Source organism: Conger conger, chromosome 1 (assembly GCF_963514075.1).
Source record: "Conger conger chromosome 1, fConCon1.1, whole genome shotgun sequence".
Classification (NCBI taxonomy): domain Eukaryota; kingdom Metazoa; phylum Chordata; class Actinopteri; order Anguilliformes; family Congridae; genus Conger; species Conger conger.
Window position 1 is genome coordinate 27,237,423 of NC_083760.1, and position 23,044 is coordinate 27,260,466.

At 42.3% G+C, this 23,044-nt stretch overlaps 1 protein-coding gene across 1 annotated transcript; it reads right to left on the reverse strand.

Moving 5' to 3' along the window:
- Positions 1–447: 447 nt before the first annotated feature.
- Positions 448–22,581, reverse strand: tpo (thyroid peroxidase). The gene is made up of 10 exons (XM_061232444.1): positions 22,556–22,581; positions 21,174–21,343; positions 17,791–17,923; positions 16,204–16,333; positions 15,170–15,376; positions 13,138–13,659; positions 4,465–4,723; positions 3,855–4,025; positions 2,239–2,476; positions 448–1,126 (listed from the first exon to the last, which is right to left on the reverse strand). Exons 1-10 carry the CDS (start codon positions 22,579–22,581, stop codon positions 898–900), a joined length of 2,085 nt encoding a protein of 694 aa, XP_061088428.1. The 3' UTR covers positions 448–897.
- Positions 22,582–23,044: the final 463 nt, after the last annotated feature.

Below are 23,044 nucleotides of genomic sequence, written 5' to 3' on the forward strand. Positions count from 1 at the left end.
CTAATTAGTCAAGCGTTCAATTGCTTCTTTAGTGCAAGTACTGTATAAGAGATCTTTCAGTGTCTAGTCTTGATTCCAGGCTTTTGAATGCCTTTGTCTGTGAATGGTGTTTGCCCACATGAGGACCAGACCAGCCAATAAAAATCAAGAACTATTATAAGGCTGAGAAGTATGAAAAAAACTGTCAGATACACAGGCCAAGTTTGGCTTACCAAAATCATTAAAAGGATGCAGTTCACCGAAAAACGGTCTTGCAAAGAGAAAAGTTAATGCTTTGATTTATTTGCAGCCCTGTGTTTACGAAGGAAGAAACGCAACCCTTGCTCTCGGTGAAAATGCTGACAGAATCGAGGTCAGAGAGGCAGGATGCTGTGAAAGCCAGGCCCTTTTAGACAGGAAGATGAGAGCTTCATCCTGTTCCCCAGCAGAATGCTTCCTCCGGCCCAGTCGCACAGTACCCATGGTGACAGGATACAGCAATACAGCGGTGTTCATTCTTCGTGACGTGAAACGAAGCTCAAAATATCCCTTTTCCACCTCGGCGGTGAGCCACAGGCTCACAGCGCTTCACAAAGGAAAAGTACAGCCGTCAATAATCTGGGGACAGAATTGTTGAATTTTAGTGTGTCTATTCATTTTTGTCGAACGGTTCTTCGCGGAACATTCATTGAAATGGTAAAATAATTGATACTGAAGACTGGGAGCTATTACTCTGTCTTTTTATGGTTCCTTGTAATCACCGCAAGCTGGAGAAGAGAAAGTGCAGAGATATGATTGGATAACGAAAACAGCAGCATCCCTTCAAAGATACGATTGGATAAACAAAACACAGAATCCCTACAGAGATAGGACTGGGTAAAATCAAACAGCAGCATACTGCAGAGATATGATGATAAATTATATGAATCGTGTGTGACCTTTGCTGGCACCATCACGCCATGCTTCCAGGTTCATTGAAGGGATGTTGTCACATGACAGGAAGTCATGTGGGTAGCGGGCCTTTTGGAATGGGTCTGAGGGAACCTCTCGAACTCCACTGCCATCACAAATCACCCGAGACAATGAATGTCTTTGGAGTTCCCTTTTCTGTGCCTGTGTAAAAACTCCATTGTTCTCCCACCAGAATCTACAAAACACCAACCACACCACTCCTTTAATGCTGAGAGTCCTGCAATGATCTTCTAAACAAACCATTGATCTCCTTGGAACATTAGATTGCATAGTACAATGTGGGAGCTTGGGAAACACAGTACCTTCAATTACCTTTGAACCTCCTACAAATGGCTTTTTTCATTGATTGAACTAAAACAAAATGTACTGTCTTATATAATGAATATAATGATGTAATAATTATGACTGGTCTGTTCTGGGGGTCAGGGATAATTAAAAGTGTACTGTAATGTCTGATGATAAAAATGCATTCAATTCAGATTTAAAGTAATTTGAGAATTGTGTCTCCAACTATCCAATTAATTTAATTAATCTGAATTAATCTGACCATGCTACCAACTGATTCTCACAGGCACACTATACCAAGACACAATAGGAAAGTCTAAAATAATTTTTTCTTTCATGTTCCTATTCTTTCCAGTTCTGTACTGTGTTGTTTATCCATTTTTAACAGTTAGAGGCATGGATTTAGTGTTATTTCTTTCTTTTAGGACGCTTGCTGGTTAATCATGGGGCAAGGCAAGCTGCGGTTTTCAAACAGTGACCCTTACCAGCTGCTCGGCACAACAAGAGATGTGATTAGCCTGCTCAGCTAAAGACCAAGGTCCCCAGCCAAGAGAGCTAATCATTCTCTTGTTGGTTGTCCAGGGTTAAAGCCAAATTCTGAAGTGGACATGCTTATTGATGGCTCTGAACTCATTAGACTCACATCTCAAAAGAGCAGCATGACTTCAACCATTTTGATTCTACATCTCTGTAGCAGAATGTGACTGCATTGGCATTTCTAATCAGCTTGCCTATAGTGCCACTGCTGCCTTTTGAAATGCAGATATATGGCTATATATATATGGCTATGAATGCGGAAAACATGTGTAGTGTTTCTAGTCATGCTATGGCAAGGGACAGCAAACAGAAATGTTTGAGAATAAAACTACATGCCCATATGTATCAGAAAGAACAGCATAATTATGTAGACATGTAATATATTTTAAAATGTACTTTTTTAACTGTCATATGTTTCAACACATGCAAACCTCACTTCCCAGTTTCAGTATGTTTTAGATTTACCTGTCTCCATCACGCAACGCTTTCATCTGTTTACCAATCAAACAGGCAAAAAGAGGGCCAGTCCTGCCACCTGGCAAGTGGTCCTCCAGAAGCCCACCAAGCCAAACGTCTATGTTACTTGGGTGTCCGTACAGATCCATGACCTTCTTCACCAAGGCGGGGTCACTTATAACTGATCCGATTTCAGCGAGAGTTTCCACTCTTTCCAGCCCACAGAATAGTCTCCAGTCGTTGTAACCTGAAAACCAAAAGTGACAGGATGGCAAATTCCTAAATAAGCAATACAAAGTGGATAGAATTCCACAGCATAATGACAACGTTTGCTTCAGTGAACCTGTACCTGTGTACCTGTACATTTTAACTGACCAGTGACATTTTTTTTTAAAACAATGCCATATGTTTTATTAGGCGCATATTTTAAGAACATATTCTTAAAACTTGAAAAAGTATGTGCTGGTGTTTGGAAAAAGGTCTTTGTGATTTGTATTATTAATGTAATGCAGTCCTCTGAAGTTAATTACTGAATTAATTACTACTAAACCATAATAAATAAGAAATCAGGCAAACTTGATTACCTTAATCATGACTGGATTCTGACTAAAGCAGTGAATCATCTTTGCTCCTTTCTCCTCTAGACAGTGATAATTGTGTTCTGTGTGGAGCAGTGCTCACTACAAAAGAGTTATGTTTTAAAAAGCAATTTTTTTCAATACACCATGAGGCAGAAAAGCCATCGTTAGCAGCAGATTTAAAAAATAATCTCTGGCTGTGTGCACATAGCGGAAACAGGTGTGAAAATAATCATGCTCACAGGAGCTTAATATGTACATAGCAGCACTCAGCTGTGCACTTTACCCCAAGGACATCCAATGCAAACTCGACCAATATCATTGCACTACAGTATGTATCTTCCAGGAGAAGGAATATCACACAACCAAGTGTCAGTAAGAGCTAATCAACAATGAAAACAGAATGAGGTGATAAGACAAGTAATTTGGATTTTTCAACACTGTTTCAGCAGGAGTTAGTTTAGCCCCAGTAGATTGTTGAAAGTCTAGGTGCACAGTATTCTCATAGTGAATATGGAATATGCACGTAGGCCACTGTGAGCTGGGTTTTTCTGTGGAGAGCTATGAAAAAACTGGAGGCATATACAGCAAAGCTACTCAGATTTGGTACCCTGGGGGCCATGATATTGCAAGTATTCTAGACTTATACTCATAGCTGAGTCAGGCTGATGAAACACTGAATGAGATGGTTAAGTGCCTGGCAGGAAAATTAATATACTCTGAATGTCAGTGTTGAGTGGTTATGCAGGTATTCTAATGTTCCAAGGTCTCTGCAGGTCAGCTAACAGCCGGATTCAAATAAATGTTTAACTGAGCTTGTCTGGTCTATTGGATCCTATGCAATTATCTCAGAAAGTACAAACCCATTTCTGGTCATTTTTGTTTGTCTTAGTTGCACCAGGCAAGGTCAAGCAAGATTGAGCACAGAAAAGTATTTGAATCCAAAACAATTATATATTTGACCCAGATCTGCTCTGCGGACACTGTAGCCCTGCAGGACCAGCTTCGAGATGCCATGCAGGTATGGTGGCTAGACTTGGTGCTGACCTGCGAGCCCATGATCACGACCTCGCTGTAGATTTAAAGCGGTCAGATCCAGAGAGCCAGGGGCGGACAGGACCAGCAACCTCTGGGTGAGTTCAGAGGTCATCAGGTGGTCAGGGGTCACAGCCAGGGCCGGCTTTCCCAGCATTCCTCTCAGAACTGGGTCCAGCCCTCCTACCACGACAGCAGACAACGAATTACAAAAGTTATTTTCGAAATAAATTCAGGCTTTGCAATAGAGTAGAAACGGAAGTAATATCTGAATCCCCAGCTTCAAAGAAGAAGCAGCAATTGTGTTTTTTATTATTTAAAATTATGCAAATGTATGTTTCCAGAAAATACCATCGAGACAAAACCGTAGTCCTGTAATATTGTGAGGAGCGTAGAAAGCTAATGTAGATGTGGATTGCTGGGGTTCATGACTGGTGTAATGAGATGCAAACATGTATTCATGCCTTTTATATGGACTATGGCAGTGAACTCTCGTCACAACCTAATATTTATTTATTTATTCCTTTCCAATCCCAATTTTGCATTCCCAAATGTATACATAAGTAGCTGATTAGTCAGAGACAAACAATGAAGAGAGCTGATTAGTCGACAGCACACATACCTTCTCTCAGCAATCTCCAGGGACTGAAGAAAGACTGATGGAGGTGCAGAGAGGGGTACAGTTCATGCTCCTGGAAGCTCTCGTTGAGCCTCCTCAACATGGCTGAAACGGTTGCGTGTCCAAACCTGAACGCCGCTGTGGCAAAAATGTTTGAGACTGCCGGGTTCACCGAACTGTTGTAACCTCTGTACGTGCCAACATACTGAGAGAAAGCCTCAGGTCCAAGGACTTTAGGAATATAATCCCTGAAGGTTATGATCTTGAAAGAGGAGATACAAGAGTAAATAACCAACCTTCTACCTGACAACCAGCTCTTTAATGTGCATTTAAGTATTCTCTCCTACATTATAATATATATAAAGTAATTCATTTACTGACATCAAATTTTTGGACTGAAGGATATCCATCTTGAATTGTGGATTAGATCAGTAGTTATCCCAAGATGGAACTGAAGGAGGCATACTCTAACTCTGAGGTGTGAGATGAGATGAAATGCTCTTTCTCACCCCTCCAAAATTTATCTACCCTTATTGCTATTTACAAACTCCTGGGTTATGATTGGTTGGCTTTAAAATGTGGCCACAGGGATGTAGGTAAGGTTTAAATATTGAGGTAATATATCCCGTTCTCCCTGCTCCTTCTGAAAGGGGGGACAGCCCTGCTCCCCTACTCTAATTTAAGCCTTTTCTCTCTGTCTCTCTTCTGCTCCACTGAAAATGGCTTTGACTGCACAGGCTTTAGAAGACCAAACCAAGAACCTTAATCCCTAAATCTCCTCACCCACCGTTCTGAATCACCACTGTGTGCCCACACTTGTGTCCTTTCTCTGCCAGGACAAAAAATAGCTTCAAAGTTTCATTCTCAGGTGACAATACCACAGGGCACCACAATCCAATGACAAAGAAAGGTGTTGATAGAACCTAGAAACTTGTTTTTGGTGAGTGGGTAGCCTTAGGGAAGAGTGGGTACTGTAAGATGCAAATTGTTAACATTTTGATTGAGTTGGTAGCATTAGGGGTTAGTGGTGAAAGCAAGCAAACACAACCAACATCATTAGAGCATCACTGTTGACGTGCAACAATTAAACTTCTTTGAACTGAGTCTGTAGTTTGTGGTAGGAGCTAGAGACAAGGGTATTCCCTGAGTTTCTGAATTAATCACATGGAGTTTCTCATTAACTTGATGTTTCATATCTGCCTCCCCAACAAAGAACACAATTAAATGTTTTCTGTAGACCTTCTACAGACTTTCTGTAGACTTTAATAGGAGCTTTGATTTTGCTAACATGTCACTGGGGCGACATGGCTCAGGCAGTAGGAGCAGTCGTCTGGCAGTCGGAGGGCTGCCAGTTCGATCCCCTGCCCAGGCTGTGTCGAAGTGTCCCTGAGCAAGACACCTAACCCCCAAATGCTCCTGACAAGCTGGTCGGTGCCTTGCATGGCAGCCAATCGCCGTTGGTGTGGTGAAGCATCAATTGTACAGTGCTTTGGATAAAGGTGCTATATAATTGGCAACCATTTAACATGGTTCCACAAGTAACTTTTTTTCCAAGCTTTTCACAGTCATTTTATCCAGGTTTCTTGGAGGTTGGCCCTGACTTGGATTGCATCTTTGCAGGTAGTTCGCTGCCAAACCAGCCATATGATTCAGAATTGTTTGTCTCTCACAACATTCAGCTTTGTATTTAGTGTGTTGAATATCATGAACCGAAACAGGAAACAGTCTATACCCCATGCATTGCATCAAAGAAAAGCTCAAATTCTGTGTGAGAGACCACAGGGAGATATACCATTGGGGTTCATGCAGAGCAAAAAGAAATATTAAAGAGTGAAATCTTCCCTTTTCATATCAGTCCAACAGTTTAGTTGCTACAAACATGCAAGAACCACTTGTATAAAGAGATTTGCTCTAAAATCACTTAAATCTCTTAAAACGAGAGATTTTCTCTTTTTACGATTTTCCGAGTTATGAGTGGTCCCGACCTGTCTTCCAAGACATGTTAACAAAGGCCTTGCATTGCATGTCTGTATAGCTCGCTGGACCAAGAGAGCTTGGATCAAACTTTCAAACTAGGCCCTGCAGATCAAATATGAATCAAGAGTCAGCAGCTGAACTGCATATATATCTCAAATATTTTTTCTTTTAGTGGACTATTCAGGAGAAAAAAAAGAGAAAGTTTATCAATGGTCCGCCATATTATGTTTTGCCAAAAACGAATGAATTGCAGTCTACCAAACCTAGCATCAGTTGTCCCTTCTTCTTTTTAATTCCATTGGCCATCTATCCAACAGAACCCATCTACAGTACTATTTACAGTGGCTTCAGAAAGTATACAGAGCCATTCACTTTTTGCACACTTTATTGTATTGTAGATTTAATTTTAAATTGATAAAATTCCCATTTCCCCCAATAAATCTACACTCAAGAATCGATAATGACAAAGTGAAAACATGTCTTTAGAAATGTTTGCAAATGTATTTAAAATGAAGAACTGAAATATCTCCTTTATGTAAGTATTCAGACTAACTTATTAATTCAGTACTTTGTAGAAGCCCCTTTGGCAGCAATTACAGCTTTGAGTCTTCTTGGGTAAGTCTCTACAATCTTTGCACACCTGAATTTGGGCAGTTTATCCCATTCTTCTGGGCTGGTCCTCTCAAGCTCCGTCAGTTTGGATGGAAAGAATCTGTCAACTGCCATCTTCAGTTCTGTCCACAGATTCTATGGGGTTTAAATCTGGCCTTTGGCTGGGCCACAGCAAGAGACTCGTCCCAAAGCCACTCCAGCGTTGTCTTGGCTGTATGTTTCGGGTAATTGTAGTGCTGAAAGGTGAACTGTTACCCCAGTCTGAGATCACATGCACTCTGGAGCAGATTATCTTCAAGGACCTCTCTGTATTTGACTCCATTCATCCTTCCTTCAATTCTGACCAGTCTACCTGTCTCTGCCATTAAAAAACACCCCCATAGCATGATGCCACCACCACCATGCTTCACTGTAGGGATGGTATTAGCCAGGCGATGAGCAGTGCCAGATATAGTGCTTGGAGTCCTGCCCAAGGAGTTCTAATTTTGCCTCATCAGACCAGAGAATCTTTTTCTCTCATGCTCTCAAACTCCAAGCAGACTGTAATATGCCTTTTACTCAAGCGTGGCTTCCCTCTAGCCACTCTACCATAAAGACCTGATTGATAGAGTGTTGCTGAGATGGTCGTCCTTTCAGTAGGTTCTCCCGTCTCTGCTGAGGACTCCTGAAGCTCTGTTTGTTGGTCATCAGGTTTGTTGGATTTTTGGCTACCTCCCTGACCAAGGCCCTTCTTGTCCGATTACTCAGTTTAGCCAGACTGTCAACTCTAGGAAGAATCCCGGTGGTTCCAAATTTCTTTCATTTCATAATTATTGAGGCCACTGTGCTCATGTGAACACTCAAAGCTTTAGAAAAAATGTTATACTGTTGCCCTGATCTATGCCTCCCCACAATTTTGTCTAAAGAGAGTTCCTTTGACTTCATGGCTTGTCCTGACATGCAGTGTGAATTGTGGGATCTTATATACACAGGTGTGTGCCTTTGTAAACTATGTCCAATCAATTAAATTTGCTACAGGTGGACTCCAATCAAGTCCTAGACATATCTGAAGGATAATTAAAAGAAAGAGGATGCACCTGACCACAATTTGAAGTGTCATAACAAAGGGTCTGAAAACCTATGTAAATGAGAGATTTTTGTTTTTAATTTTTAATAAATTTGCAAAAATGTCTAAAAACATGTTTTCACTTTGTCATTATGAGTTATTGAGTGTAGATTCATGGGCAAAATGGCATTTTTATCAATTTAAAATTAAATCTACGACACAATAAATTGAAGGGGTCTGAATACTTTCTGTATACTGTATTATAATGGGCATCTTCACTTAGGACAGTTGCCTGAAATTAGGCCTGTGAGAGAAATCAATGATAAGAATACAAAAATGTTCTTGCATGTTGCTTAGCCATGACACAAATTGGATATTATTATTATTGGATATTATTTGACCAAGCCTTATTTGATTTTTTTAAATGACGATGGTCTGTAAATGCCTGGAACTAGCACTTGGAGCTAGCACCCCATAAATAGTCTTTAAACTGGTCTGCCACTCCCACTTTAATGCTAGCAGCTCTAATCTGAATGAACAGATTATTATTTTTCTTCATTGTCATAGGTGATGAACCTTCCTTTTCCATCCTGAATATGAGACAATGGAGGCTTCAGTGTACAGGTTCAGAAAAAGGCTCACCAACATGTTAACTCACCGTCTGCCTGTTTATAGTCCTAAAATATGGGTTTCAACACAGTTGACGTAGTCTCGCTCTGTACTAAAACATTGTATAGCTGTACAAGAACTCCAGCTGATTGGGAGGGGGGGGGGGGGTTCAATGTCAGTGTGTGCACAGAGAAGGGGGAGGGATAAACAGTGTTGTGGTTTGAGGATGTTTGTTGCTCTCCTGACTGTTAGATGTCCGAAATTACCTATTGTACCTTTAAATACATTACAAATGAGCACACAAAGAGGAACAGGTGAAATAAATTACAAGAGACAGGAACCAAATACATATAAGGAGTAGGAGGTGGAGAAACTTAATGGGAAGGGAAAACCAGGAGCTGAGTGCAAGAGAACGGAAGAGAAAGGAAGAAATAATAGAAAAAAAGTCATGGATATGATAACAGTATAAAAGCCTGCATTTTTCACATCTTACCAAATTACTCAAGGGTCAGCGATTAAAGGCTGTGATTGTGATTTCACATTTTTGTCTCTCCACATTCTGAGAAAAAAGAGACAGAAATTGCACCCCTTTAAAATAAATCCATATTTAACTTATCTGAGTTGTATATAAATAGGAACAAAATATAACCATGATTCAGTTGATTAATGAGAGACCTCTCTCCTTAACAACGTGTTTCTGTCCACAGAACTGCTGCTCACTGAATATTTTTAGTTTTTCGCACCATTCTCTGCAAACTCTAGAGACTGTTGTGCGTGAAATTCCAAGAAGATCAGCAGTTTCTGAGATACTCAGCACCAACAATAATTCCTTGGTCAAAGTCACATTTCTTTCCTATTCTGACATTTGGTCTAAAAAAACAGCTGAACCTCGACCCCGTCTCCACGCTTGTATGCATTTAGTTGCTGCTTAAATATTTGCATTAACAAGCTGGTGTACAGATCGACTTAATAAAGTGCTCACTGAGTGTATATACAAATTTGCCACTGGTCGGCAGGTCTCCTGAGGAGGGAGCGGCAAATGAAACACGAAACTACTCTAAGAACTACGGTACCATCATTACCATCCTTTACTGCACCATTGTTGTTCCTCACTGCATGTTTTTGTCTCTGGTTCCTCAACCATGATGTTAACGCTACCTGGGAGGTTCTGCCGAATGCTACACTAGAATTGTCACAACAAAGCAAACCTTTCCTCAAACTGCCAGCTTCTGTCACAGGATTCAACTTCCCAGGAGCAGCAACACAAAAGACACGGGTATACCTTTTATTAAATTGCGAACTCGCTGTACGGCCACCAGGCTTGCAGACAGAGTACACAAACATATAGCTCAAAAATAAACCTACGCTCAGGTGAATAATCGCAATAAAGCACACAAATTGACAGCAATCAACATGTGAGTCTCACATTTCAGTTTACAATGTGGATTATACCCACCCCTGAAAGTTCTCAGATTAAGTTATGAGCCAAGCACACTCACCTTCTGGCTCACCTAGACAGGGAGACGCATGCATCTCATTTAGTTGGCAAACTCCTCCAAGGCATCCAACAAAAGTAAATTAATCTCACACCGCTACTTCCACATTCGAGAATGCTTCTGAGAAACCCACAAATTTCTGCCACTCCTCATGATGAATCACTGTTGCTCCCACTTTATGCATGCCCCCCAGAACTGGTCCAGACTACCATATACCTCTGGGAAAAGGACTCTGTAAAGCCTACAGGATAAAAAATACAAGGGCTGCACTGAGCTTCTTTGCATACAAAGTACTGATACACACACAAACGGACGGACGGGTGAAACACTTGCGTTCATTGCATCGATTAGAATCACCAATCACTGTCCGCCCTTGGATAGCCTCTGCCAATCTTCCCTCCTTCCACTATGTCTCTGAGTTGGAGTGTTATTCATGCTAGAATCTGAGTGCAGGAAGTGAATAAAGTGAAAGAAGTGTGTCTGCTTTTGGCTTTTCTCCCTCTGTCTGTTCTGCTCCGTCTTTGGCTCTCATGGATCCCTCTTACCCCTTTCCTGTATAGCAGTTTCTCAATAAAAAGAGCTACACAATTAATTCACCCCTCTCAACATATTCCAGTCGGCCGGGCAAGTTTGGTCACTCAACCACAAGTCTGGAGTCTGCCTTCCTGTCCCTCACCAAAGCACTCAAGTCAGTTAGAGCACCCCACTATTCTGTTCAAATCCTGGACCTTTCAGCAGTTTTTGGCACCATAGATAGTAGTGGATTGGATTCTATATCTCTGGTCAATCTTTCAGATTTCCTGGGATAGCAGCTTGTCTTCTGCCCACGATATTCCTAGAGGTGTCCCCCACGGCTCTGTGCTTGGGCCCATCCTTTTGTCCCTTCACATGTAATCTCTTGGGCCTGTCATCTCCTCCCATGGCTCTCATACTCAATTCTGTGCTGACGATACTGTCTGTTTCCCTCCATCTGACATTCAGGTCTCACTTCAACATGTCTGAAGGACACATCACAGACAGCAGTGTAACATAATGATAAAGGAACTGGGCTGGCATCTTGAAGATTGTGGGGTTGAGTCATAGCAGGGGCAGTGCCATTGTACTCTTGATGACAGTACTTAACCTGTTTCAGTAAAAATACCCAGCGTTGTAAATAGACACACATCTCCTTTCTTACTGGCCTCCCTGCTTCTGCCATCAGACCTCTGCAGCCTGTCCAGAATGCTGCTGTTCCTTTGACCAACACTGGCTGCGTACATCAAAATACAAACCTTGACTCTAGCCTAAAAGGGATGGATAGCTCTTGTTATATCTTCAGAATATCATCTGACCCCATACAACTACAAGATGCAACTACAAGGGCACCCCCCCACCCCATGCCTGTACTTCCTGGTCACGTGTCCTGTTTGGTCTGGAGAGACTGAATCCCACTCTCCTCTTCAGATTGCACCATGACTTTAGGTATCCCGTGTTTTTTCTATTTCTTTCCTTGAATAATTTTGTAGTTATATCTGTGTGAGATGATATCAGCTGTCTAATAATACCTGCATTTGTTACACTACAAATGGTTATTTGTTAGGTTAACATAACACTTAGTGATTGTAAATGGCACTCTGCCTCTTGGCGGAATTGCATTGTTGTATTCCTGAGAGTTATAACGATGCTCTCCACTGTACATTCTGAATGTCTGCCAAATGATTGTAAAACATAATGTGCAAAGTGCTCAGGGTAAAAGCATCTGCTATATGCCAAAACGCATACGTACTGTAAGAGAACAGAATCTCTACCATGAGAGCAAAAAGAACAGAACCTTTACCATGAGAGCAAAAAAAACTGAACCTCTAACATCAGAGCAAAGAGAACAGAACCTCTACCATCAGATCAAAAAGAACAGAACCTCTAACAGATCAAAGAGAAGACACAGACACCTAATAACTACTAAGAGACTCATAAGAAAATGCACATATACTTTGTTATTATTATTATTATAACATTTCAGCTGACCTGGCCTTCATCATTCAATCACTTTCGTATCAAAATCATAAAGTATATTTGTGTGGAAGTCACACATTTCTTTTTACCTAAAGCAGGACTCTGCAGGCTGAGGAATCTTGTGTTAAATGGAACATTTTTTCCTCAAACGCAATGGTTCACCAGCACCTTGCCAAAGGGAGAGAGCAAGACACAGATGGATGCTGGTCTTCAGGCTAAGCAGAGCATCTATAATAGATGCTCATGTTATGAAAGGAGCTGAAGACTGAGGAAAAGATGACTAGCGACAGCCAGACAGATTTCCCCGCCATGCAGAGGTAAATACACTTTAAAAAAAGGAAATAGTATATGAAAGATTAGATTGGTTTAGGGCAGCGCTGCTCAACTCCACGTTCTGCAGGCCTCAGAGTCTGCAGGTATTTGCTCCTACCTTGTGCTACACTGCCTGATTTCACTCATTATTTTGCCTGCTTTGCTCAGATAATCAGGTGGTGTTGTGCACGGTTGAAGCAAATGCCTTCAGACACCTTGGCCTGCAGGATGTGGAGTTCAGTAGCCTTGGTTTTGGCAGAATTGTTGAAAGTGTGAGAAATCCTGAAAGACATCGGAAGTCAAGCACATTATACTCCGGAAAACGCCCCACACAGACACCAACTGTACAGGCACCACATTTGATCAAAAGCAGGTAATTCTGCAGAAGACCCTCCCTGTCCTTCAACTTGTTTCATTTCAGTACTGCTATATCTAGTGAATATAGCATTCTCCACATATGTGTGACAGTGTAGATTGTGTCTTTATGTGTGTTGGTGACAAGTGGCTCACCAAATGTAGATTGTGACTCTGTGTGCGACAGATGGACTCCCCGTGGTGTAGATTATCACCCTATGTGTGACAGGACTCCCCTGACAAAGATTATGACTACGCAAGTGTGATGGAGGGACTTGCCTGGTGCAGAGCTCCAATTATCTTGCGGGTCTCCTGGTAAGTGGTCTCAGTGCTCCAATGTGGATTAAGCGATTTCAGGGCATTGCCAAGACGGTTGTGTTCTCTCACCCACAGCGTGTGGATGGCGGTGAGGGAGAGAACCTCATTAACCCGGCTATCTCCGGCCAAAAAGCACTCCCCCCTCTCGCCTGGCGGGCCCCCCGGGTCAGAAAGGCAGGCGTGGGGAGGGTGGGGGACGAACGGCAGATGCGCTTGGCCACGGTCCGTGAAGTGAGCGTTGACGTCAAGGCCGCCGAACCGGCTGGATAGGTCACGGAGACGGAGCTCCAGGGTGGAGCTACTGCCATATACTGTGGAGGCATCCAGGAAGGACGTGAATCCATTCGCCTGCTCCCGCGGCAGTCCCGCGCGGAGGTCGAGAAGTAGGGAGGTTACATCACCGTCGCCGGACGGGCATGCCGGGGAAGAACGGACGAACGGTAAACAGTCCCTCTGACCCGACAGCCGGTCACCAGGCGGAACCTGCACCAACACAACGCACCATGTAACAATTCAGTCAAGAATTATACGTTAGTCCGTATTCAATAACCCTAACCCTCACCTGAACAAACCCCAACAAAACACACACGCAAACACACCCGCCTGAAAGATCCTCTGGCAAATGTCAATGTTGTTCACCCCATAAACACCTGTCATTTCTGAAAAACAGCATTGACATGTAGTTATCTGCAATCTCCATTTAAAGTGTGAAAAGCACACTGTGTCTGAGGGAGATAAACACTTTTAAATTTCTGCTTCAGACTTCTGTCCTTTACTCCCAGATGCCCTATTCATGATACTAATGCACTCCAAAAGAAAACATTCACTCTCAAATCAAGTTCTCTACGGTTAATTACCAGTGCAATTGCATGAATATGAAATAAAATAAATATAATAGCTATGGAAAATAAAATTCCTAGTAGCATGTACAAGGCACATCACAGAGACAAGGTATCACATAAAAGTGCACATTCACTGTTACATTTTAACAAAGGAATCTACTGCCCTTTAAAAATAATACAGAACTTTGTGTATTGAGTATAAATGGGCCTATGTGCCTTCCTAACAGCATTGCATTGTTGTATTCCTGAGAGTAACATTGATGCCCTTCACTGTATATTTTGAATGTTTGCCAAATGATTGTAATGTAAAATATAATCTGCAAATCTCTGTACAGTAGATAATAGCATTGCTATAGGCAAAAATGTAAATGGAAGAGAACTGAACCTCTACCATCAAAGCAAAAAGAACAGAACCTCTACCATCAGAGCAAAAAGAACAGAACCTCTACCATCTGAGCAAAAAGAACAGAACCTCTACCATCTGAGCAAAAAGAACAGAACCTCTACCATCTGAGCAAAAAGAGCGGAACCGCCAACATTAGAGCAAAAAGAACAGAATCTGTACCATCAGAGCAAAAATAGCAGAACCTCTACCATCAGAGCAAAAATAACAGAATCTCTAATATCGGAGCAAAAAGAATGGAACCACATTAATTATTACATACTATATCATACATTCATTATTACATTTTCAAAAAGGAATCTACTGCCCTTTCGTGGAAAACAAACACTCAACTGTGAAATTCAAGGATTGTTTCGTAAATCTGAATTTACACAAAATCGATGCTATGGTCAGTTGTGTGAGATGTCATAATGCTGCACTGGTAATAGAATATCCGAAGACTCTCTGAAATGTCAGTTAGACGTTCTATTAGAGTAGTATTACATGAAAAATATGTTCTAAGCATGGATATATATTGTCTCTTTGTCTCTCTCTCTCTCTCTCTCTCTCTCTCTCTCTCACACACACACACACACACACACACACACTCTCTCTCTCATTTTATCTCTCTCTGCCCAAAATGAAATTGCCCCTAGAGAGATGAATAAAGAAATTCAGCATTGTTTTGTAAGCACACAGACACAGCCACAGAAGCAGAAATGAAATTATCCGTGGGGGGGCTGGTGGCGGCGTGGATGCGATGTGGCACCTGGATAGGGAAGCAGAGATTGGTGTTTTCACAGGTGCAGGAGCAGTCTGGCTGTGCCGGGTCGGCCGCTTGTTTCGCGCTCTGCGGGGTAAAGGCGATGTCGTGGGCCACGTACTGGCCCCAGTCCACCAGCATCTGGGAATAAGTCTCATCCTCCACCAGGCCCCCGCCAGAGTCGCGCATTACCACATTGCTGACTTCCCTGACCTGTTAACATGCAGAGAGTAGACAACCATCAAACCTCGAAAACAAACAAAAACACAACGGCTCGATTTTGCATTCTGCCTTCGTCTTCGCTTATGCATTTTCTCAGGTGTCGTTTTAAACAAGGAGGGCGTTTGTGTTTCTCTCGATGCATAATTCCACAATATATATGCAGATTTCGCAATGGGCCTGTCCTTATTTGTATATGGCTCAATTGTTCTGATTCTGTCAATTCAAAAGGGAAAATCATAATCCGCCGAAGAGTGATACAGCTACACTCGCTGTGTGACGAGCCTGGAATGCAGAGTGCTACTTTACAAAAGCCAAAGCCCACACCCCACCCCCTCCACCCATCCTCCCCCGTGGAGACTGCTGCTTATGTGCGAGTTACAATAACACAAGGGGGAGCCGAGTCAGCAAGAGCCCTCTGAAACGACGCCATTAATGTCTGAAATTTTTTTTTTTTTTGCCTTAAAGGTTATCAACAGACCAGAATCTCGACAACGGGGCATATATTTGCCTGCCGAGTAAAAAAGAGCCAGCAAAGCATCTATAAATGATGGCACTGTAACCATTAAGACTGTGGAATGTTGACATATTTTCAGGCTTCAAATGCGGGCGGTTTATTTCCTGCCCCTCTGCAACTCTTTATCGTCGGAGCCTGTGTTATTTGCACCGCGTTGCCGTTTGTAATCATTTCTGGCATTCGGGTGGACGCACGTGAGCTGCCCTGTGGAGTGGTTGTGAGTGTGATGGAAGAGAATTTGTGCCTGGTGACCGTTGATGATTTTGTGTGTAGCTAGCCATGCGCGGAGCTAGCCGCTCCTCACCAGGGGCAGGGGGAAGCCGCGGTAGAGGGGGCTTTTGCTCCAGCCGCGGGGGGACTGCTCTGCGTCCTCGTACTCCGACGGCAGCCACCTGGCCAGGGCGATGTTTGCCGTGCCCCAGGAAGGGTGGTCCCTGCAGGGGGGGAAGACTGCTGTTACTACGTCGCTACACTCTCGCAAGCTGAGCTGTGTGTATGCACCTGCCTCCATCTTGCCCATGCACAAACCATACTTAACATGATTTGATCTGCTCAAGCAATGTTTTGAAATAGTTGGTAGCTGGATTTTACACCAGGGTTTTGCCCTCCAATCCAATGGCCGTGATTTTCTTGAGCTGTGTGTATGTTCCTGCCTCCATTTTGTCTATGCGTAAACCATACACCAAGTTTTGAAACAGCTGGAAGCTGGTGGACCAATTCACACTAGCTCCATACTTAACTTAGTTTGATCAGCTCAGGCTATGTTTTTAAACAGCTGGTAGCTGGATTTTACACCAGGGTTGCCCTCCTTTCCTTTTCTCCCAAGTAACTGTACAATTAGTGCTACTGATTGGCCAGACTGTCTTCACACCTGGGAGGCCAGTAGTTCTTGGCCCCCTAGGACTCTAGTGAGTAACAGGGCCATACATGTAGGTAGTCTCCTACAAACCATCTGCGCACCCACTTTAACCTTTCTCCACTCTAGCATAACACTGACTAAACACCCACCTTACACCAGCTACACCATCTACATCTTCTCTACACAGTCCCTGCATTCAAACCACACGCCACGGTGGTGTTGTCAGTCGGGTTTTACTGTTACATGAATGCCTGCATAAATCCAGACTTGCGCCCTCACATCCTACTCAACAGGCTGCTCATTAATTCTCCACATCAAGAGCCAACTTAGAAGCATATGAACATTTTACTGTTTTATGGCAAGTTTCGAATGGCTTTGCATACAAAAGTCTTTGAGAGAAAAGACCAAAATAAAAGGCAAATTAATCTAAAATGTTAAAGTTACTCCATTCTCAGCTCCTTAGTGTGCTACAAGGTTCTCATGTGTACATTAGGAAGCCATTTCTGTGAGCAACAGTAATGTTAATTAAAATAAAAGTTCATTTTTGACCTTTCTCAAAAGAGAGAAAAATATATCTATAATCTGGCACTGTAAACACCGCTGTACTTTTTAAAATCCATTTTATTCTCCCTCAATTAAATCTACTCATTGAAAGTGACACATTTATCACACATTCTTAATACAACTTTTAATGACAAATTTAATTTTCCTCCCAATTGGAAATGGCCAGTTTTATAAAATAGGATTGTCTAACCACCATAGCATAATCAATCAACCAGCACAGTCTATCCTCTGAAGCCTATGCTGCCAGCTGCCACTCTTTTCACTCTGCAGTTTGCTAGCTGAGCTGGGCACTCATCGAGATTAGAGTACACTTCACACGCAACTGTGGCACCCATGACACAATCCCTGATGTAAAAACACATTAATATTAATTCACTGATATATTTTTTGAATTACTTACTGTATAGCATCTGAGTGGTGTTGTCAGGTTTAATGTAAGGAATGAGAATATGTAGGGAGGAAATTGACCTGTTGTTGCAGACTCCAGAGATGGTGCGATACTTTCTCGACTGCCGGTCCGTGGGACATGAATTTTTGGGAATGGGACGGTGGCACCCTGACAGGTTCATAACAAGTTCCACTTCCTTTAGTGTAGGAAACTCTGGAACCATAAAAAAAATAAAGGTATTGAATTTAGTAAGCACAGGGAGATATCTGTCATTCATATCTGTAATTTATATTTTGCCAAAAATCCTTATGAGCTGTTGGGTCGATTGTCAGTGAATCCTTGGCCCCAGCTCCACACCAAAGTAACAAAAGAATAGCTTGTGTGCAGACTGCTCTTAATATAGTCTCAGCAGCATTATACATGTTCATTCATTAATATTCAAGGATCAGTATGGTCTTAATGATGTTCCAAACATTTTATTTTGGTAAGCCTATTGTTTGGCCTGTGTCTCTGACAGTTTTTTAATACTTCTCAGCCTCATAATGGCTTCTTTGAGCTTCACTGGCAGAACCTCATGTTGACAAATAAATTAAAAATTAAAAAAGCTCTCTTAAACCAGCACTAAGGAAACAATTGAACCCACCTTACTAATCATTTATCCCAAATAATATTGCGCCCTGACTATGGATAAAAAGGACTGCAATTCCTACATATTTAAACCAATATGGATGTAAATACACACACATTAAAGCTGACAGTCTGCACTTTAACCTCATATCCATTGTTTCTTTTCAAATTCAACGTGCTAGAACAGTGTTTCTCAACTCTGGTCCTCGGAAGCCACTTGCCAAGGTTTTTGTTGCAACCAGGAGCTCACACACCTGAGCTGGAGTTGAGAAACACTGTGCTAGAATACAGAATCAAAATAACAAAAATTGTTCACTGTGCTGTAAGCCGGTCATAAGGAACATTTGGTCTCATGCGCTGGTCAGCTTGCTGACTTCCCCCCTCCTACATTGTTAGCCCCCACCATTGGCACACATGCCTGTGGGGGAGAGCTAGAGAAGGATTTTCTCACATTCCAGAACAGGAATATTGGAGATGGTATAAAGATGTTTCATGATAATCCCAGGTCAGAATATAGTGATGTTTGGTGTTATTCTGATTGGTTCAGTGCGACTGGTGTAATGGTCTAGTTTTTGTAACAGTCTACCTTTTGATATCACAACCATTCAGGAGCCGAGGGGAAACTGGACAAAAAGTCTCTGTAGAAGCCAGGTGTTTTAGCCCCCTGCCGGGTGGGCCTGGCTGTAAATTATAGATGGGTGACTCACTGTTTAGAACTGGATTTCGGAGATAAGGAGAAGAAACCAAACAGTCTGGGATGTCTCCTTTCCTTTCATTCACCCAAATCAGGTTTATCCAAAAGGTATATTACCATGAGAGGCACAAAGACATATTTACAGCATAATGCAGTTATCATGAAAACTCCCAACTACAGCATTCATAGATATGATGGGGCGGCCTGTAGCATAGTGGTTAAGGTCAGGAAGGGCTGCCATCTGTGAAGAGCCTGTGAGCTGGGGGTTGACTCTGCCATTTGTGAGGTGGGGGTTCTGGTGGGTGTCAAAAGGGACAAAGGACAATACTGTTTGTAGTACCTTTTGAGGAGTTCCAGACCAGTGACACGAAGATGATAAAGGAGAGATATATGGTGGGTGGATGAGCGGTTCCCGGGCAATTAGGCCATGTGGGCCATTAAAACTCCCGGGAAAGGAATGTGCCTAACATCTTATGGCCCCACACCTGGTCACTTCCAGGGGGAAAGACTCCGGGCAGTACCACAGTGCCCTCCTTTGGGCACTGCTGTCATTACCCCAGGGACTACTCTCTTGAATGAAAACCTCAAAACTGTTGTTTAGATGGTAAATAGACCCGGTAACACCTTGAAAACATTGCCCATGTGATCCTTGTATTATTGCATTAAGTCTTATGTAATGGTAACAGGAATTGCATGTAAAATGGATAATCAGGAGGGAAGTTTCATGATAACTGCACCATAACAAAACATTAGGATAATCTGTTTGGTATGGATGTGATCCAGTAAAGTCAACGAATCAGATGAGATACATTTCATACCAAATGGATTTTAATTAACCATAGTTTAAATAACTCAAGGGAAAACCTACACGTCCTCTCCTGGTAATCATCTCATTTTCCCTACTCAACAACCCCCAACGGTGGGGGTCTAAATTCCAGATTTGACCACCCCTCCAGGTTGATTTATGGCACTGCCGCCTGGTTTCAAACGTGTGATTTGGCATAAAAGCAAGGGAGACAGACCAATCTGGGAAGATCGTATTCGACTTCCCACACAACATGTCTTATGTAGGTATGCGTGTATGTAAGTATCGGGAAGATCGTATTCGACTTCCCACACAACATGTCTTGGGTATGTATGTATGTATGTATGTGTAGCAGTGGAAGATCGCACTCGATTTCCCACACTGTGCATACTTTGTATATGTGTGTAGCGAAAGCAGGCTGGGTAAGATTTCACTCTATTCTATTTATCTTTCATTTGTCTAATTGTAATTGACTGATATTCTACGCTAATAACCTACCTGTCTGCGAATAAACTATTTTGTTTGTAACTTGCGTGATCTCCATGACTCTAATTCATCTTGTACCTTTTCAGCCTAAATTACAACTGAAATACTCAGGGGGAAATGGTGGCCAAAAGACCGACCGATCGGCGGGGCGGTACACCTGTGATAGTTCTAAGTTGTGAGGCCAGCAATTTCTGTCCCTTAAAGGGTCGGGCGACGCAAGGCTCTTGTAATCTGGTGCGAAGGGAACCCATGGGCGTTACGCCGGTTCCTACCAAATTAGCTCTAAGGAGCCCAGACAATGCTACGCCGACCTGGGCTCGCAAATATCATGGCAGGTTTGCATGTATTGTGTTGATTGGACCCTCAGCCTCTGAGTTCTCCACCGAACTGAGATTTCAGCAGTAATGCTAATCCCGGGAGCATCTATTGAGTAATGGTGGCGCAGGTACAAGTCGAATGTAATCACTCACGAGGTCCGCGTAAGTGCAAACCCAAATTTCTAAATTATATTTTAAATGGAGTCAGATCAACGAGTGGAACGAGAGTAACCACTAAGCGTTCAAAACGGCCCCGTTTACGAACGGAGAATATTAGGAATATTACTGATCTGTTTCAGGCCAGTTGTAAGCGGGATATGGGGCAGGTCAATCCATATCCGACCCGTGGCAACAGACCCAGTATATTCCTAAACATAATTGTGCTCTGTTCGTGTGCGGAGTTTGATAATTAAAATCTTTCATTCAACCGCCAGGAAAGAACACGTCGTCCCTTCACCTCCAGCTATTCCCTCATTGGTCTAGCTGTGCAGGTTCTACAGTGCTAATACTTACAGAGCGTGCTGTAGTTTTTACCTGAGGCCTTTGCGTCTCGTGTAGCTCTGTGCTTCACTCGATCCTTTAGGTCCCGCAGAGTCCACTCCAGCCTCTGTGCAGCTCTCGATTGTTCTAGCATCTCTGGGTCGGCCTGGCGTCTGAAGAGAAAGCCCGGGACCGCTGACTGGACTGGGCTTTCTCTGCGCTCTCTACAGGGAAGACAAAGACAAAAGAAGAAATACATTCTCATTGAGCCCATTTATAATTCTGACTCTTTTTCTCTGAATTTGTTGAATTGAACTTGCTGTTGCATTTGTAATCCTCTCCTCTTGCATACAGGCGTACACTCCGATTGTTTCCATTCCATGGGATGCTTGTGTAAAACCTGCCTCCCAAGAGTAGTATATCATAGTGACTGACACCCTGCCTCCCTGGGTGGGTGGCCATTATGTATCACCCTTCAGAGCTGTGAGTGACAGCTGTGACTGACAGGTTCAGAATTCGATAACAGGCTGTGAGTATAATCAACAAACTGGCACTCAGTATCTTAGCAGCTCAGCATATGTTGAATTTAAACAGTTCATTTAATTTGAAGCATTATCACAAATTAGCAGCACCACCCGTTTGTATCTATGAGGTGACCCTCTGGAATTTTAAACTTCAGTTATCTAAGTAAATTGACTCATTATACAATTCATCAGCTTATTGTTATGTTTATGAAAACTATCAATTGACCAAGTACGAGGAGAGTGAAGGAAAAGAAAGGAGTGGACATCCAGCTACACACACAATGGAAAGCATATTTTTGGGTTAACAGTGCCTGCCTGGTACACTGCCCAGATTTAACTTGCCCAGTTTACAGTTTATCCACTCAAAGAAGGTAACTATAGACTGATAATTTAAAAAAAACTTAGAGCAGTGAAGGTCTGGGATCAGCTAAAAGGAAAGCTGTCAGCAGTGGAGAGGAAAACCTAGCAGCTGGTATGTCATAAATTGACATTCACCATTTTGTTTTGCAATTACTGTATAATTTTTGAAGTATACTTGTGCTGCAAACTATTTTAGAATTATTAATATAAGTATTTTTGTTCAAGTTATATAACTGCCCTCATTTTTAATAGTATTTCCCACTGATTAAAACAAAAACTAACATCCCCTGTGCAGACTTTTGCCATATGACTGTTGGCCTAATTGGACTGAATTTAGAAAGTGAATGTTTTTAAACATGGCTGCCAGTCATCTGCTGTACTTAATTAGTGGTAACTACACTAATCTGCGTAGATGTTTGAGGTGCCGCTATCATCTTTGTGTTGGCGGAGGACTGAAGTAGGAGCGAGAAAAAAAGCAGACAAACTGGCGATGGCAGGCTGTAAAATGGAGGACTCCCAAAAAGCCTGGCTTGGCATAGAAAGGCTGTTTACCTGTGTGTGGTGTGGAGAGGGGCCATGTTCCCTGCTCCAGGAGTGCTCCGGAATGTAAATAAAGGAGATGTTCCCTGCCCCAGTTTCTCTGAGAGACACAAAAATGCAGTCTGTTTTAAAAAAAGAATCAGGGCAGTTTGGATTTATAAAACCATTCCAAGCAACTTGACAAACCATTGACAAACCATTAGATTATTATTGCACACCGATGGATTTAAATGAATGTTGACAATTCTGTTGACACTATGCAGCACAAGTTAGTTCTGTTTCTTTTAGTTTCTTTCCATCATGTTGTTTTTTATAAATTAAGAGACAATCAATTACAGTGAGAAAAGGTGCACACACACATATACGCACACGCACACACATTTAATTTAAAGCACTCAATTGTGTCATAAATTAAAAGTAACAGCATGATTACGGATGGATGATAAGCGGAGGGAAATATATCAATACTTTAATGAAGTGGACCCTAACCTTTGAAAATTG